Source organism: Dunckerocampus dactyliophorus, chromosome 2, assembly GCF_027744805.1.
Source record: "Dunckerocampus dactyliophorus isolate RoL2022-P2 chromosome 2, RoL_Ddac_1.1, whole genome shotgun sequence".
Lineage (NCBI taxonomy): Eukaryota > Metazoa > Chordata > Actinopteri > Syngnathiformes > Syngnathidae > Dunckerocampus > Dunckerocampus dactyliophorus.
This window is the reverse complement of record NC_072820.1, coordinates 17572022-17586213: the sequence shown is the minus strand read 5'-3', so window position 1 is coordinate 17586213 and position 14192 is coordinate 17572022. Positions and strand designations below refer to the sequence as shown.

The 14192-nt window shown below is 40.7% G+C and overlaps 2 protein-coding genes across 4 annotated transcripts in view; one reads left to right on the top strand and one right to left on the bottom strand.

The window, feature by feature from the left end:
• Positions 1-5574, bottom strand: part of jmjd4 (jumonji domain containing 4) — a 9021-nt gene extending 3447 nt beyond the window's left edge. Inside the window, exons 1-5 of one of the 2 annotated variants that reach the window (XM_054766493.1) lie at positions 4556-5574; positions 4308-4473; positions 1607-1732; positions 1275-1542; positions 1063-1209 (exon numbers count right to left, since the gene is read on the bottom strand). In XM_054766493.1, coding sequence (XP_054622468.1) covers positions 1063-1209; positions 1275-1542; positions 1607-1732; positions 4308-4473; positions 4556-4820 — 972 coding nt within the window. In that variant the 5' untranslated portion in view covers positions 4821-5574. The remainder of the gene's footprint in view (positions 1-1062; positions 1210-1274; positions 1543-1606; positions 1733-4307; positions 4474-4555) is intronic. The other variant, XM_054766498.1, reaches the window with a different exon arrangement.
• snap47 (synaptosome associated protein 47) lies at positions 5409-14192 on the top strand. Of its 2 annotated transcripts, none has more exons than XM_054766500.1 (4): positions 5409-7038; positions 8065-8509; positions 8693-8823; positions 13465-13611. In XM_054766500.1, the coding sequence occupies exons 1-4, from the start codon at positions 6539-6541 to the stop codon at positions 13469-13471; spliced, it is 1083 nt and encodes a 360-aa protein (XP_054622475.1). In that variant the 5' UTR covers positions 5409-6538; the 3' UTR covers positions 13472-13611. The 2 variants fall into 2 exon arrangements, with proteins under 2 accessions (XP_054622475.1, XP_054622474.1); XM_054766499.1 differs by having other exon boundaries at positions 6251-7038; positions 8065-8561; positions 13465-14192.

Here is a 14192-nt window from a genome sequence, read left to right as displayed (position 1 = left end):
TGCATTAAGGGTGTTGTCGGGGAGAAAACTTGCAAACATACAGAGTTCAGAGTCACACGATTAGCTTCTTCTTCCTCTATTGTTCATTGGCAAGCAGTTCACACGGTTAGCTGTTTGCTAGCGATGACCACAACAGGAGATGGCATGAAGGAGATTGATTGATGGTCTCCAGCCAATCAGAATGCAGAACACAATGGGCAGGTTCTCCCTTAGCCAATAAGGACACACAGAACAATGGGCGGGTTATCCCTTAGCCAATCACGACGCAGAACACAAAACGTGTGCCTACGCTGTAAAAAAAAAAAAAACATGCAAAATTGCACAAAAAAATCCACGAAACAGCGAGGCCGCGAAAGGCCAACTGTGATGTAGCAAGGGAACACTGTATAGATTTACTAGCCACTGAAAATGAGTCAACAAACATTGGTTAAATAGCTGGCAACACAAGTGAGTATGCCTCACAACAACATGCTCAAATGATGTCCTTGGTGTGAATATTTAGTGTGAGCACCATTGTAATCTGGCATTGATCCTCTTGGGCATGGAGTTGACCACAGCTGCACTGGTTGTAAATGGAATTTTCTTCCACTCCTCCATTATGACATCACCGGTGGAGCTGGTTAGACACCATGTACTCCTACACTGGCCCCACAGTTTGGTTTCAGGGCTAAAGGAGACATAATTGGCCACTCCATCACCTTCAGCTTCCTCAGCAAGCCACTTGTCATCTTGGAGGTGTGTCTGGACTCGTTATCATGTTGGAAAACTGCCATGTGGCCCACTTTCTGCTTCATAACGTCACAGTACATTTTGGAATTAATCTTTCCTCTCAATGAACCACAGCTCCTCAGTTGCCGGCTGCACTCGTGCAGCCCCAGACCATGACGCCAGCTATTTAGACAGTGTGTTGTATTATTGTAAGTGGATCGGAACTCTATACTGCTGTACAAGCTGTAGACTGACTACAGTAAAGTATATCTAAGTTTACTTTCTATAGTATTATATACTGAAGTAAAAATGCACAAAATGACTTTTGCAACCTAGCAAATCATTTTACAGTACCTGACAGTGCTGATGCCATGAATCCATCGTGTTTCTCCACTCATCTATCTCTTTCTGCACAGACGACATCTCTATCTGCAGGAACTGCCACATGATGTCAACATTGCAGCCGTTCAACCAGTTGTGATTGATGGAGATGGTGTCCTCCTGTAAGATAGCAAATACATACTGAGAATATTTTGACATCCGAGTGCCATAATTTGCCTTCTTACCAGATTATAAACTTGATGATGCCAGCCGCTCGGCACAAAAATAATCTCACCAGCCTCTTGAATGATCTCCAGAGGCTGACAGGCCTCTTGGGCATGCGGGTAGAGGCTTGTGTCGTGAAGCTCAGCTGACGTGACGTCATACGGGAGGTTGTCGTGTGTGTCTCTTAAAAACTCCTCCTGGCCTGGAGGATACAGAAGCCACTTCTTTCTGCCGCAGATGTTTGCCGACCAGCTGTAGGAGCGGAAAACGTCGGCATGGAACGGCGTCCTCAAGATAGGCAGAGCAAATACGTTACGGAATATCCTTGCTTATCCAGTTAATGCAACATTACCATGAGCCTTTGGGTCCCATGTAGACAAAGCGGTAGTCGTCCACTTCAAGTGCATCCCAGTATTCATTCAGCCAATCAGAGGTGAAGAAGATTGGCGTGGTGTAAAGATTATGTTCAGGAAAGTCCCTGCAGTGTAAACATAATATCACATGTACAGTGGGACCCAACGTCAACATAACCAAAACTGGCCATTGCTTGCATTTACTTGTAACTTTCACTAGAGGCACAATGACAATCGGTGATAATAAAAAAATATAGTTTTCCTCCATTTCTGTATTATTTTATTTACATTCTTGTGTTTTCATATGACATTTCATACTCTTATCAAACAGCACGTCAACTATCAACAACACAAGTCCACAATAACTTAGAATATGCCAAATTCAACAGTATTCAGACATTTTTTAAATGTATTAATCGCATATATTAATTAAATGAATGTATTGCTCAATTTATATACAGCGATCACTAACAAATTGCACGATTACACGATCAAAGTTTTTACTCCACTATTAATATATAGTGGTGTGAAAAAGTGTTTCCCCCTTCCTGATTTATTTTTTTTTTGCATGTTTGTCACACTTAAATGTTTGAGATCATTAACCAAATTTAAAATATGAATCAATGACAACACAACTGAACACAAAATGCAGTTTTTAAATGAAACTTTTTATTATTAAGGGAGACAAAAATCCAAACCTACATGGTCCTGTGTGAAAAAGTGAGTGCCCCCTAAACCTAATAACTGGCTGGGCCACCCCTAGCAGCAACAACTGCAATCAAGTGTTTGTTATAACGTGCACTGAGTCTCTTACAGCGCTGTGGATACCCACTCATGTCAATTGTTGCAATTCAGCCACATTGGAGGGTTTTGAGCATGAACCACCGATTTAATATTATGCCACAGCATCTCAATAGGATTCGGGTCAGGACTTTGACCACGACACTCCAAAGTCTTCATTTTGTATTTCTTCAGTCATTCAAAGGTGGGCTTGCTGTTGTGTTTTGGATCATTGTCCTGCTGCAGAACCCAAGTTGGTTTCGGCTTGAGGTCATGAACAAAAGGCTGAACATTCTCCTTCAGGATTTTTTGGTAGACAGCAGAATTCATGGTTCCATTTATCGCAGCAAGTCTTCCAGGTCCTGAAGCAGCAAAACAGCCCCAGACCATCACACTACCACCACCATATTTTACTGTTGGTGTGATGTTTTTTCTTCTGAAATGTGACGTTACATTTACGCCAGATGTAATGGGACACACACCTTCTAAAAGGTTCAACTTTTGTCTCGTCAGACCACAGAGTATAGTCTGTGGGATCATCAAGATGTTTTCTGGCAAAATTGAGACAAGCCTTAATGTTCTTTTTGTTCAGCAGTGGTTTTCGTCTTGGAACTATGTCATGTAGGCTGTTTTTGCCCAGGGTCTTTCTTATGGTGGAGTCATGAACACTGACCTTAACTGAGGCAAGTGAGGCCTGCAGTTCTTTGGATGTTGTTGTGGGGTCTTTTGTACCTCTTGAATGAGTCGGGGTAATTTTGGTTGGCCGGCCACTCCTGGGAAGGTTCACATCTGTTCCATGTTTTTGCCATTTGTGGCTAATGACTCTCACTGTGGTTCGCTGGTCCCAAAGCTTTAAAAATGGCTTTATAACCTTTTCCAGACTGATAGACCTCAATTAATCACAGTTGTTATGTTTAAACAGAGGGGGCAATCACTTTATCACACAGGGCCATGTAGGTTTGGATTTTGTTTCTGCCTTAATAAAAACTTTCATTTAAAAACTGCATTTTGTGTTCAGTTGTGTTGTCATTGATTAATACTTCAATTTGTTTGATGATCTGAAACATAAAAGTGTGACAAACGTGCAAAAAAAAAAGAAATCAGGAAGGGGTCAAACACTTTTTCACACCACCATATTTATTTTTTCCTTTTACACTACACAAGGCTTATAGTGTCATTATTTTAACTCCTATTTGCCTCTTGATATTTTTTTTAGATTATATTTTTATTACAAGTACAACCTGGACTAGTGTGAACAAAATATAAATGATAAAATGTAAGCAAGTAAAATATTGTGAGTGTCAACATGTAGAAGTTATGGTGTGAATGAGTTATCAGGAATAGATACGGAGAAGGGGTAGGATTAAACAAACTCTGCTTCTTCCGCCTCCTTTTCAGACATGTTGAATTGTGCAAATGTAACCACGTGATGTTCCTTAATGCTAAACATGTCTGTAACAAATAAACCATACAATACCAGACTTGCTGCAGTAACTTTGTGCTGTCTTGACTACAATGTCGATAAAGCTTTAAAACTTTCTTTCGGTGGCTAACAATCTAAACAAAATTAATTGGGTGCATTTTGCCTGTTGCTGTGTTAGAATCAAGGTTAATACCGCCATGCTTTTATTTTGAGGCTTACTTTGCACGGAACAGGAAATGACTATGGACACTTTAACTAGACAGTACCGTAATGTTGCTGTTGTCATTTCACGTTGCTTAGCAATGACGATGAAGTTGATGATACTACAACACATGTCGACATAACAAACCAATTTTTCACAGAAATAACCCCGAAGGATCTTAAATTTTATGTTGAGAAAAGCATTCGACCATGTATGTCGATGTTGACTTAAGCAGAAACTTTTCAGTGATATGAAGTGATATTGATGGTCTTGCATGTTATGCTGTGTATTGTACCTTGACATGTGCCAGTCTTTAAGGTAAAGGCATCCTTTAGGTGACGAGTGGCCATTCTGAATGTGTTCCTTCCAGTACTGTATGAACTCTTTGAAAGGCATTACTTGTTTGGGGTTGGAATTGTATTCCTTTGCATTGCAGTTTGCCACAGGGACAGGAGTCTCATCTGGAATTAATCAAATTAATCAAATTAATCAAATCAAGCAATATTTGCATCATGCACTCATAATGATAGTCTAAATATTTACCGAATTCTTGTAGCAGCTTCTGGAAATTGGGCTTCCCCTTCTCAGTCACCCACTGTTTCCTACACTTCCACTCCTCGGTGAACCTTTTGGAAAACATGCACGGGTGATTGGAAAGCAAGTACTTTTTGAAAAATTTCGAATAGCCCAGCTCTTTGTCGATGTAGTCGACGAAATGTGAGGAGCAAAACTGCTCGTAGGACTGCCTGGGGATTTTGACAAGACTGCAACAGTTGCGGTACGCATCCCTGTCCATGTTGGTAAACATGAGCCTGGCTAGCCAGTTAGCGAGGTTTCCTGTTAGAAATGCCGTGCTAGAATTTGTTTGACATCACTTGCTTTTCCGCCTTGACTGTAAATTTAGTTTAGTTTAAACATTACGAGGAAATATTTGTCTGCACGATGGAGGTGACGTGACTCCATTCCGAAAATGCAATTTGGTGGTCCGTCAACGAAGAACATACCAATTCTGCTACATGGAATTTGTGTACCCCGTCACGAACATTATTATACAGCAGTGCAAACCGTATCAATGCAATAAAACTATTAACTGATAATAAACAATTAAACCATATCTGCTTGATAGCTAAAATGTTGGTTGTAAAATAATTGTTGCGGTAGGCCAAAAACATCACAGAATTTCCAGTCGGATAGTAAACACTGTCACACGCAACAGTATGCGTGACGTCACTTTCGTTTAAGAAAAACACAAAGTCTTTGGCAAGAGCATTATCATAAATAATTGACAAATGTTTATGTTAATTATATAGTTAAAATTATAGTTTTGGAATACGTTTCAGACCGAACGCGTCTGTTTTCAAGGCGTTTACCCAATGTGTAAGAGTAATTTAAGACGGAAGGGAAACACTTGCATGTTTTTGTGACACTACTTCCTGCATAAACACCACTCACGACAAACGACGTCCAAACAATACGAACTCTTTGACAAGATTATTATCATACATAATTATGTTTGTGTTGGTTATATGGTTTAAAGCAGTGAATTTAAAATAAGTTTTACCCAACCCTTTGCGGTTTCCACCGATTTACCAGCTTGTTAGGGGATTCTCAAGTCAGACAGTAAAGTAAACACTGTCACACGGAAGTAATAAACCGAGGTTCCGTTGCATAAAAGTAGGATAAGTGATTAAGCCGTGATACATTGGCTATCCTGGCTCAATTTATGAATGATCCGGTTGCACAAAAGTGGGATAGTGGTAAGTAGGCTGTATTCTGACATAGGTTACCATGGAGATTTATTTGGTGGAGTTAGCCTGCTCCAGACCAGGCTAAGGTCCAGGATCTATTTAATCTCATCCCATATCTCAATCAGTAGTCACCATAAATGCAAACCAATAATTATTCTACTGCCCACTACACATTGTTATCACATTCAACTACATTCACTTTCATTATTTAAACATTTGCCATCATTCATGTCAATCATTATAGACAGAGGAATTTAGATGATGTTGCAATCAATAGATCACTTATTAGATAATTTACACATACTATATATAAAATACACATCCCATATAAATACAAATAAACGTGCACAAGATAAAAGAGTTATAAAGTCTTAATGAGTAACATTTACACTCACATCTGCAGTCAATTTTAACCTACAATTTAAACTGATTCATAATCACAGTGCGACTACTTTTCGGAGGATGGTTAAAGTGGATGTATACTTCATTACCCAGAAGGCGTAGCGATCGAGGGGAAACCGGAAGTTAAAAAAATCTGTCTCCCGTTCACAACCACAGATTCACAACATACGTACGTAGCCAAACAACATGATGGCTTCATCTGTTTATTTCGACAAGAATGTCATCAAATAGGTGGTGAACGTCGTTAAGGTTTAAACACTACATTGAGAGCTGTAAAAATTATGAGAAAGCTTCACGTTTTGACGTCGTGTGCATGTAGCAGGTGAGATCGGTAAGCTAGCGCTCCTTTTTCAAGTTAGCCTCCAGCCCCCCAAAAATGAGCCGAGACGTTCCCATCCACAGCTGGCCTGGCTCCTACTACATAACCTCAGACAAAAGGTGGGAGAATGGTACTCTGTCCCTGGGCAGAACCACACTGCGTTTCTTCTCCAACCAAACTAAGGAGAGCCTGGCCAGCTTCCGCCTCTCCAGGATCATTGAGATAAAAATGGAGTCGTCCAGTTTAATTTTCAGCACCCTGACAATCTTGGAAGAAGGCAACGTCAAGCACTGGTTCGGTTCCCTGAAGCCCAACAGAGTGGTGGTTTATAACGTGCTGGAGCATTTCTGGAGAGAACGCCTCCTGTCCCCCGGCTCGGAGGTCAAGGGTCCCACGGAAAGTCAGCCTTCCAAAGGCCGGAAGCTCATTAGCCTTGTGGCCGGGGCTCAGAGACGACTGGAGGACACTGGGAGAGTGCTGAGCCACCAAGGAGAGCAGTTTGATAACATGATGCAAGGCCTGGAGAAGATTGACTCTGACCTGGGAGTGGCTGATAAGTATGTCACTGTCTTTAGCTCAAATATTTCCAGTTTTGGAATAGAATAGAACATTGCAAATGCACTTGATGACAGAGAAGATCCTACTAGAGAAGCACACGAGAGAAAACAAATCAAAGCAATTATGAAACAAGACACGTATAGAGTACAAATAGTAAAAACATGTGAGTTAAATACCATCAAAATCGGTACACAAACTGCATTAAAATGATTTAAAGGTATTATTATGGGTCTGTTGGCCAACATAACATTTCAGTGTGAGGGTGTGTTTATGTATATTTTATAATTATATTCAATATAGTGGAACTTCTTAAGATGGAACACGATACATTGTTGGAGGCAGGATTGCTAATGGAAACAAAAATAATCTGTTCCAGTGTCAAACTGTGGCTCACACAATACCTTAACTGTACAGGCATACAAGTGTAAAAATAAGCTAACCACAATCAATGGTAAAAACTTACACACTAACGCAGCACTTTCCAATGTCATTAATGCCATTTATCACATACAACAGTGTAACAATAAGGAGTAGGACAGGAGGCCACAAAAGTTTGCAACACAAAGCTATGTAAGCCACAGTGCTAACATGACATTTTAAGCAACTCCATTAGTGGTTCTTAATTATTTTCTGTTATGCCCCCAATGGGGACCATAAATGTTTGCGCACTCCTCTGATTTGCAATACTATTGAGAAACTGATAATGTGTACTTATTTATCTGTACTGTACAGACTGGATTCAAAACTGAAACCAGCGAAATGCAACACATTGAAGAGCAGTGAGGCATACAAGCGTATCCATGACTCAAATTGCATGCTGAGTATGACAAATTCATACATGTTAGCAGGTCTGCACTATTATTAAAAGTCCTCCCTGCCCCACACGCCTCCCATGACAGTTCGCCGCGGCTCGGGGGGGGGGGGCTGCCCCACTATTTGACTAGATGTCAGAACATCATTAAAAAGTAAATTTTGCAAAGGGGACTTTCAGAGAAAGTCATCGGGTATCTTTCTGTGTCTTGCAGACTCTTGTCAGAGCTGGAGTCTCCTTCCTGGTGGCCTTTTGGTAAACTTCCTTGGAAGACTCAGCAGGAAGGCAAGGCTGAGGATGCTGCTCGGGCAGCCGCTGCAGCCTACAAAGGCCCCACCAGGAGTAAAGTAATCGCTAGCATCCCTGCTGTAGTGTCTAAAGGCAGAGACTGTGACTTGAAACCCGGCTGTCTCCTGGTGCTGGTGTCCTCTCTGGAGGTGAGAGACACTAGCTGCCAACTGCAGCACCGCTTCGAGCGAAACGAAATTGACGAAATCCTGGTGCACAGCCCTTACGAGATCACGGTCAGGCAGAGGTTTATTGGGAGGCCGGATGTTTGCTACCGACTCCTGTCTGCGAAGATGCCGGAGGTGCTGTCAGTGCTGGAGATGCAGTACAAGAAAAAGATGGAGCTCACCAGTGAATACGCTGCCTTTAAGGTCACTCCTGTTTCATCCCCATGTGACACAGAGTGCTCGGTTTCATATGACGGTATGAGACAGGCGCTATAAATTTGACCACTTAGTGGCAGTAAAGCACTGTCTAACCATTAAAGACACATTCCATTGCTTGTACTTGGAATAAACAACACATGCACTCTCTGTCTTCATCTCCAACCTCAGCTTTGGTGCACAGGTGCCTGGAGACAGACATCCCAATGGAGGTCCCGGCGGGAGATGGAGATCTGTCTCAGCTGCAGGTGCACGTCCTCCAGCCGACTGTCAGCCAGGCTGAAGCTCAAGAACTCAAACAGGTGAGGTACACACAGACTCCCAACCACATACAATATATGGGACTTTCACTTACAACGATGTGGAAAAAAAAGCACGTTTCTTTATTTGTTTAAAGTAGATCCCCATTAGTTGATTCCACAGTAGCACAGTATATATTTACAGTAGTATATGTGATCAATGCATGACTTGGGTAATACGCCTGCTTTATTTGAAGTAATTCTAGTTGGTCCATTGATGATTTGTGATAGATTACATATGTTCAGAGTTGTCACTAATATTTCTTTCAAAATACAAGGTACACTTCTCTATTCCCATCAGTCACATACATAAACATAGAAGCAAATCATGAGCTATGTTTGAGTAAACTCATGACAAGCTTGTAAACCCATCAGAAATCGCAGTAGGTCATTACTCAATATCACATTCTGACTTATGGTGAATGCTAAAATCATCACACAGCAAGGCAAGTCAGAAATATACAATACAAGTACCAATATGAGTTTAGAATAAAAAACCTCTGTCCACCGGAGGGAGGCATTGCAGTGCCCTGGCAGCCATGGCCAATGAAATGCTTTGCTGGGAAGAAATGCATGATGGGAAACCGTTAAAATAGTGTTGTTTTTTTTATTCTAATCTCATTTTGGTACTTGTATATTTCTTACCTACCTTTTCAGTATTAAGTTACTGTGTGATGATTTTAGCATTCTTTGTAAGATGACACCGTGAGTCAGACTGTTATATTTAGTTATGACCTCCTGTGATTTTTGATGGGTTGACAAACTCGTCGTGAGTGCACTGATAGCTGGTGATTGGCTCTTGCCAAAGAAAGAGCTACCATTTCTTCACTGGCTAGCGAGCGGCACAATATTTAAATGATCAGTAGTAGTTCTGAAGTAAAGGATTAAGGACAAGATTAGAATATGGCCATAAATTAGCCGCACCGCTGTATAAGACGAAGGGTTCAAAGTTTAAGAAAAAAGTACACTGGAAATTAAAATAATTTTAGCAGGGATATTACAGATTGCTACTTTTATCATGCTTCAGAAAGGCAATATCACCACGTTATCGTGCAGCTCCTCTCAGCCTCTGTCCACAACTCGTCCGGTGACTCCTCAATGCCATCAAACATCAAATTATTTTGTTTAGTCTGACCTACAAGGTATTCCATTCCATAATGTCAGGCCAAAAGGAGTTAGAATTTTCCGATTTTTTTTTTCATTCCTGCTTTGATGTCATCCACTTCTTTTTGGGTGAACTGGAGGCTACTTTGAATTTCTTGCAGCTCTCTAGATAGTGTGTACAGTCCTGCCTAAGAGGACTCCAACATGAGTTTAACAAAGCCTTAAAAATTGTCTTGTTGTTGCTTAATAGCACATTAAACAGTTCTTTTTGTTGAAGCGGGAGTTCACTTACTTGCGAGAGTGAAACATAGTCATCGTCATGCTTTGTATCTGCTTGAACCTTAGGAGACATGTTGGAGACAACACAGCACACCATGGTAGACACACAGGAGCCGATAGCTACAGTAACCCACACGGTACACCAGAGCACTGGAGACGTTAGTCACACTGCACACCGGGGCACAGAGGCGCTGGAGATGGGCTCCAGCAGAGCCTTGCAGTGGTTCTCAAATAGTGCGGCGGAGGGCTGTGAACTGTCAGGGGCGGGGTGTGAGAGTCAGGGAGGACTTTCAGTATTAACGCAGACTTGTATGAATTTGTCGCCTGGCCTGACATTTGTGGCGCCTAAATGCTAGAAATAGTGTTTCCCAAACTTTTGACAGTCGCGTACCCCTTCAGACATTTGACCTGAAGTCATGTATCTTTTTATCTTAATAGTTGAACATAATTCATTGGTTAATTAATTTTATAGTAATTCCCAGTCAAAAATGTGTATTTTGCGTGGTCACATTTTGATAAGTTTCACATGAGCACTGATAAATAGATAAGTAGTCATCCTACCTATTTTTTATTCCAGTTTGATGTTGGCCTCCTTCTGTTTGAATGGGTTAAATCGGAGCTTCACTTTTTTTGTTCACTCACGATGGCTATGGTTTAAGTCTGTATATTAATTTAATACCAAATTGAAGGGGAAAGTTTAAAAGTCATGATAAAGCAGTAGATCCGTGGTACAAAAATGCATACAACCAACGATAAAGCCAAATTTTCGGGGAAATCCCCACTCACAGTGACTGGTTTTCTCCGCTGCGCCGTGCAGGGATTGGAACACCAATATATAAATGAAATCTTAAAGATTAAACACTCTTACTGCACAAAATAATCATCAAACTTATTTGTTCATATGATGCACACAGATCAATGAACAACTTCATGCTCAGTCTCCTGGGGTTCAACATATTTTCACCCTTGTGTGAATCGGTTCAGGAGTAGACCAATTACAAACATGGGTGTGTCCTTATTTTTAATTAATAGCCCCTAAATAATAATTACTAATATTGTACTAGCGTACAACTTAAAATATCTGCCTTTACAAAGACATTGCATCAGACTGAGAGCTGTTCCCAATATTTTGTTGCCTTGTGTAGAGACAGGACAGGAACAAAATATTAGCAACAGTAAGATGCACCAGCAAACTACAACCGCAATATTGTTGAGTGAATAGCTCTCTGGCAGTGTTTAATACAAGTAATGGTTCAAATGAGATTGTGCAGCTTTACCTAATGAAGTGGCGGAGGTGGGTTTGAAGTCAAACGGTGGCGCCCGTAGTAAATAATCATTTTGGTTTAGTAGCATGTATTTTAATAGTTCCGTTCCAAGCCACAATCCATACACTGGGATTTTTTTTCTCCTTTTTTATGCCTCAAGCTTTCAAAAAAAAAAAAAGAAAAAAAAAGTGAGTCGGTGAGACCACAAACCAAAGTCCGTGCAGGCTGTAAGGGCGGAAAAGAGACACGGTTGGTTCTTGTGGTGGGACTGCACGACACGTTTGTGCGCTCAGAGACACGCAACGCCAGTATACTCAGTTCGGGGATGATATTTGGTTACGTCTTACACTTTATTGAGACAAATGCGATTTAAATGGATCATTTTTTAATAATATAGTTAGTTTTCTTTGGTCACAACATTCGGTACAGCTACAGAACACAAGAGCCACATCTAAAATGCGCCCTTTTTAAACATAACATGTAGAACATTTAGGGATCGTTTAAAAAACTTTTATAATTCTAATGTCTTTAATTTCTTTTTATTAAAAAGTAATAAAAAAAAACATTTTGTTAAATTGTAATATTGTGGATGCACTCACTGTATCATACTGAGAGCTGTGTCTATTTTTTTTTGTGTGTTATAACTCTATGAGAGCAAATAAATAGCCATTGACCAAAACCTTCCAATTTTTACCTTTTTACCTCAAAGTCATGAATTAAAACACAAGCATTTGCGACCCACAGGACCATATTGTGTGGCCTCCTACTTGACATAAAAAATGAGTGTAAGTGTGGCCCGCTAAGCCTGGGCGAGTTTAGATCCAACTTCCACACTAAAATGAAATAAACGGGGGTAGAAAAAGTAAAATATCATTTTTTTATAACAAACCTTTAGCTATGCTCAAATCCTCAGCTAATAACAAAAGCACAAAAAGGACAAAATATGAAGGAGTGCTTGGTTTATGAGGAAATTTTTAAATGTCAGCAAGTCAAAAACATCGTAAATTGAACAGTATTTTTTAGGTAAATATTTTTAGAAGACACAAGCATGTCATTATTTTGTGCCAGGAACACCAGCCTGTCAACTGCAACAGGCTAAGCAACTGTCTGTCTGACTTCCTTGTACATGTGTGGTAAAGTTTGTCATGCTGAATAATTGTGACTGTGAAGCTCGGCGTGAGCAGCATGGCTCAGGTGGTAGAGTGGTCATCTCCCAACCTGACGGTTGCGGATTCGATCCTCAGTCCTCGCATCATCATGTCGAAGTAACCCCCAGTTGCTCCTGATGCTGCGTCATCAGTAGGTAAATGTCAAAGCGCTTTAAGTGCCTTGGAGGTGGAAAAGCGCTATACAAGTGAAAGACCGTTTGCCATTGTACCATAAGCTCACTGGACATCGTGAGTCCATTGTTTTCAGCAGGTTTTTTTAAAGACGTTTTTTTCCACTGTTGCAACGGGGACCATATCATTAGCAGTGTGATAGGACGCCGCTTTAGTAATAGCACACCACTTAGCACTTTTTCTTTCATGAGGAACACAACAGGAAAAAGAAGCAAGCAGTGAGCTTTGTGTTGTGACAGGAGTTGTGCAGCCACAGTGCTGCTTCACACATTCCTCGTATTGGAGTTTGTGCCAAGTTTTAAGTTGGTGAAAAAGATTGTTTTAATGCTCTGAATCCGAAGTACCTCCAAATTACTGAGCTACGACTAGTAGTATTCGGGCCATATTCTGACTAATTCTTCCACCACAGACGATGTCGCGGTGAAAAGAAATATTGATATATTAATTATATCGATATATCGGCCAGCCCTAGCATCTACTGACCCAAACATTACACTTCCTATGAAACTGCTCCTTATTTCTCATATTTGTATGCTTCATTATTATTATTAAATCTGTCTTTTTATTTGTGTCCTGTGCCTCGCTTGACCACAGGAGTGTGATGACTTTAACAAACGTGTGCGTGCGTGCATGTGTGCATACGCATATTTGTGCAGATGCTGATGCAGCTGAAGAATCTGGCTCTGGAGGCAGAGACGGAGCTGGAACGGCAGGACGAGGCACTGGACGTCCTGACCAGCTCTACGGACCGAGCCACCTTACATATTGAGAAGCACACCTGCCGCATGAAGCGACTACTGTGAGGACAACCAGAGACATGAACTGTGGAAACCTGTCTTATTTCTTTACTTTTGTTTTCTCTTACTGATGAATTTGTGTATTTATTTATTATTTATTGGCATTTAATGTGACCCTTTTACAACCCTGGAAGACTTATGAATCCATTGAAAGCCAGACACTTATTTTTTAATACCGATAATCATTACTTAGAACCCTGGTTTCCTGGGATGTTGACCAGACAGAAGGACACGCTCTCATCAAAAACGATGCATTGAGCACACATGTAGCGCATGCTTCACTGCTGCTTGACAGCTAATGTAAAGCCATGTCCATCACGTGTTGCATGTCTGTCACTGTCAGTATGTAGGAGAGAAAAAAACACTGCAGAAATAACTACTTCCTGTGTAATATTCATCCTCTAAAGCAGTTAAATATGTGTAAAAGACTTGTGGATATGAATGATGTGTTTGTAGTCTGCTGTCACTGTAGCTGTTTAAATACCTGCAACATCAATGTAGCAATTATTTTAATAAGAGGGAAGCAAAGGAATGCATGAACAATAACCGACTCATCGTCCTCTGTTGTTGAAAATATCAAAATCCAA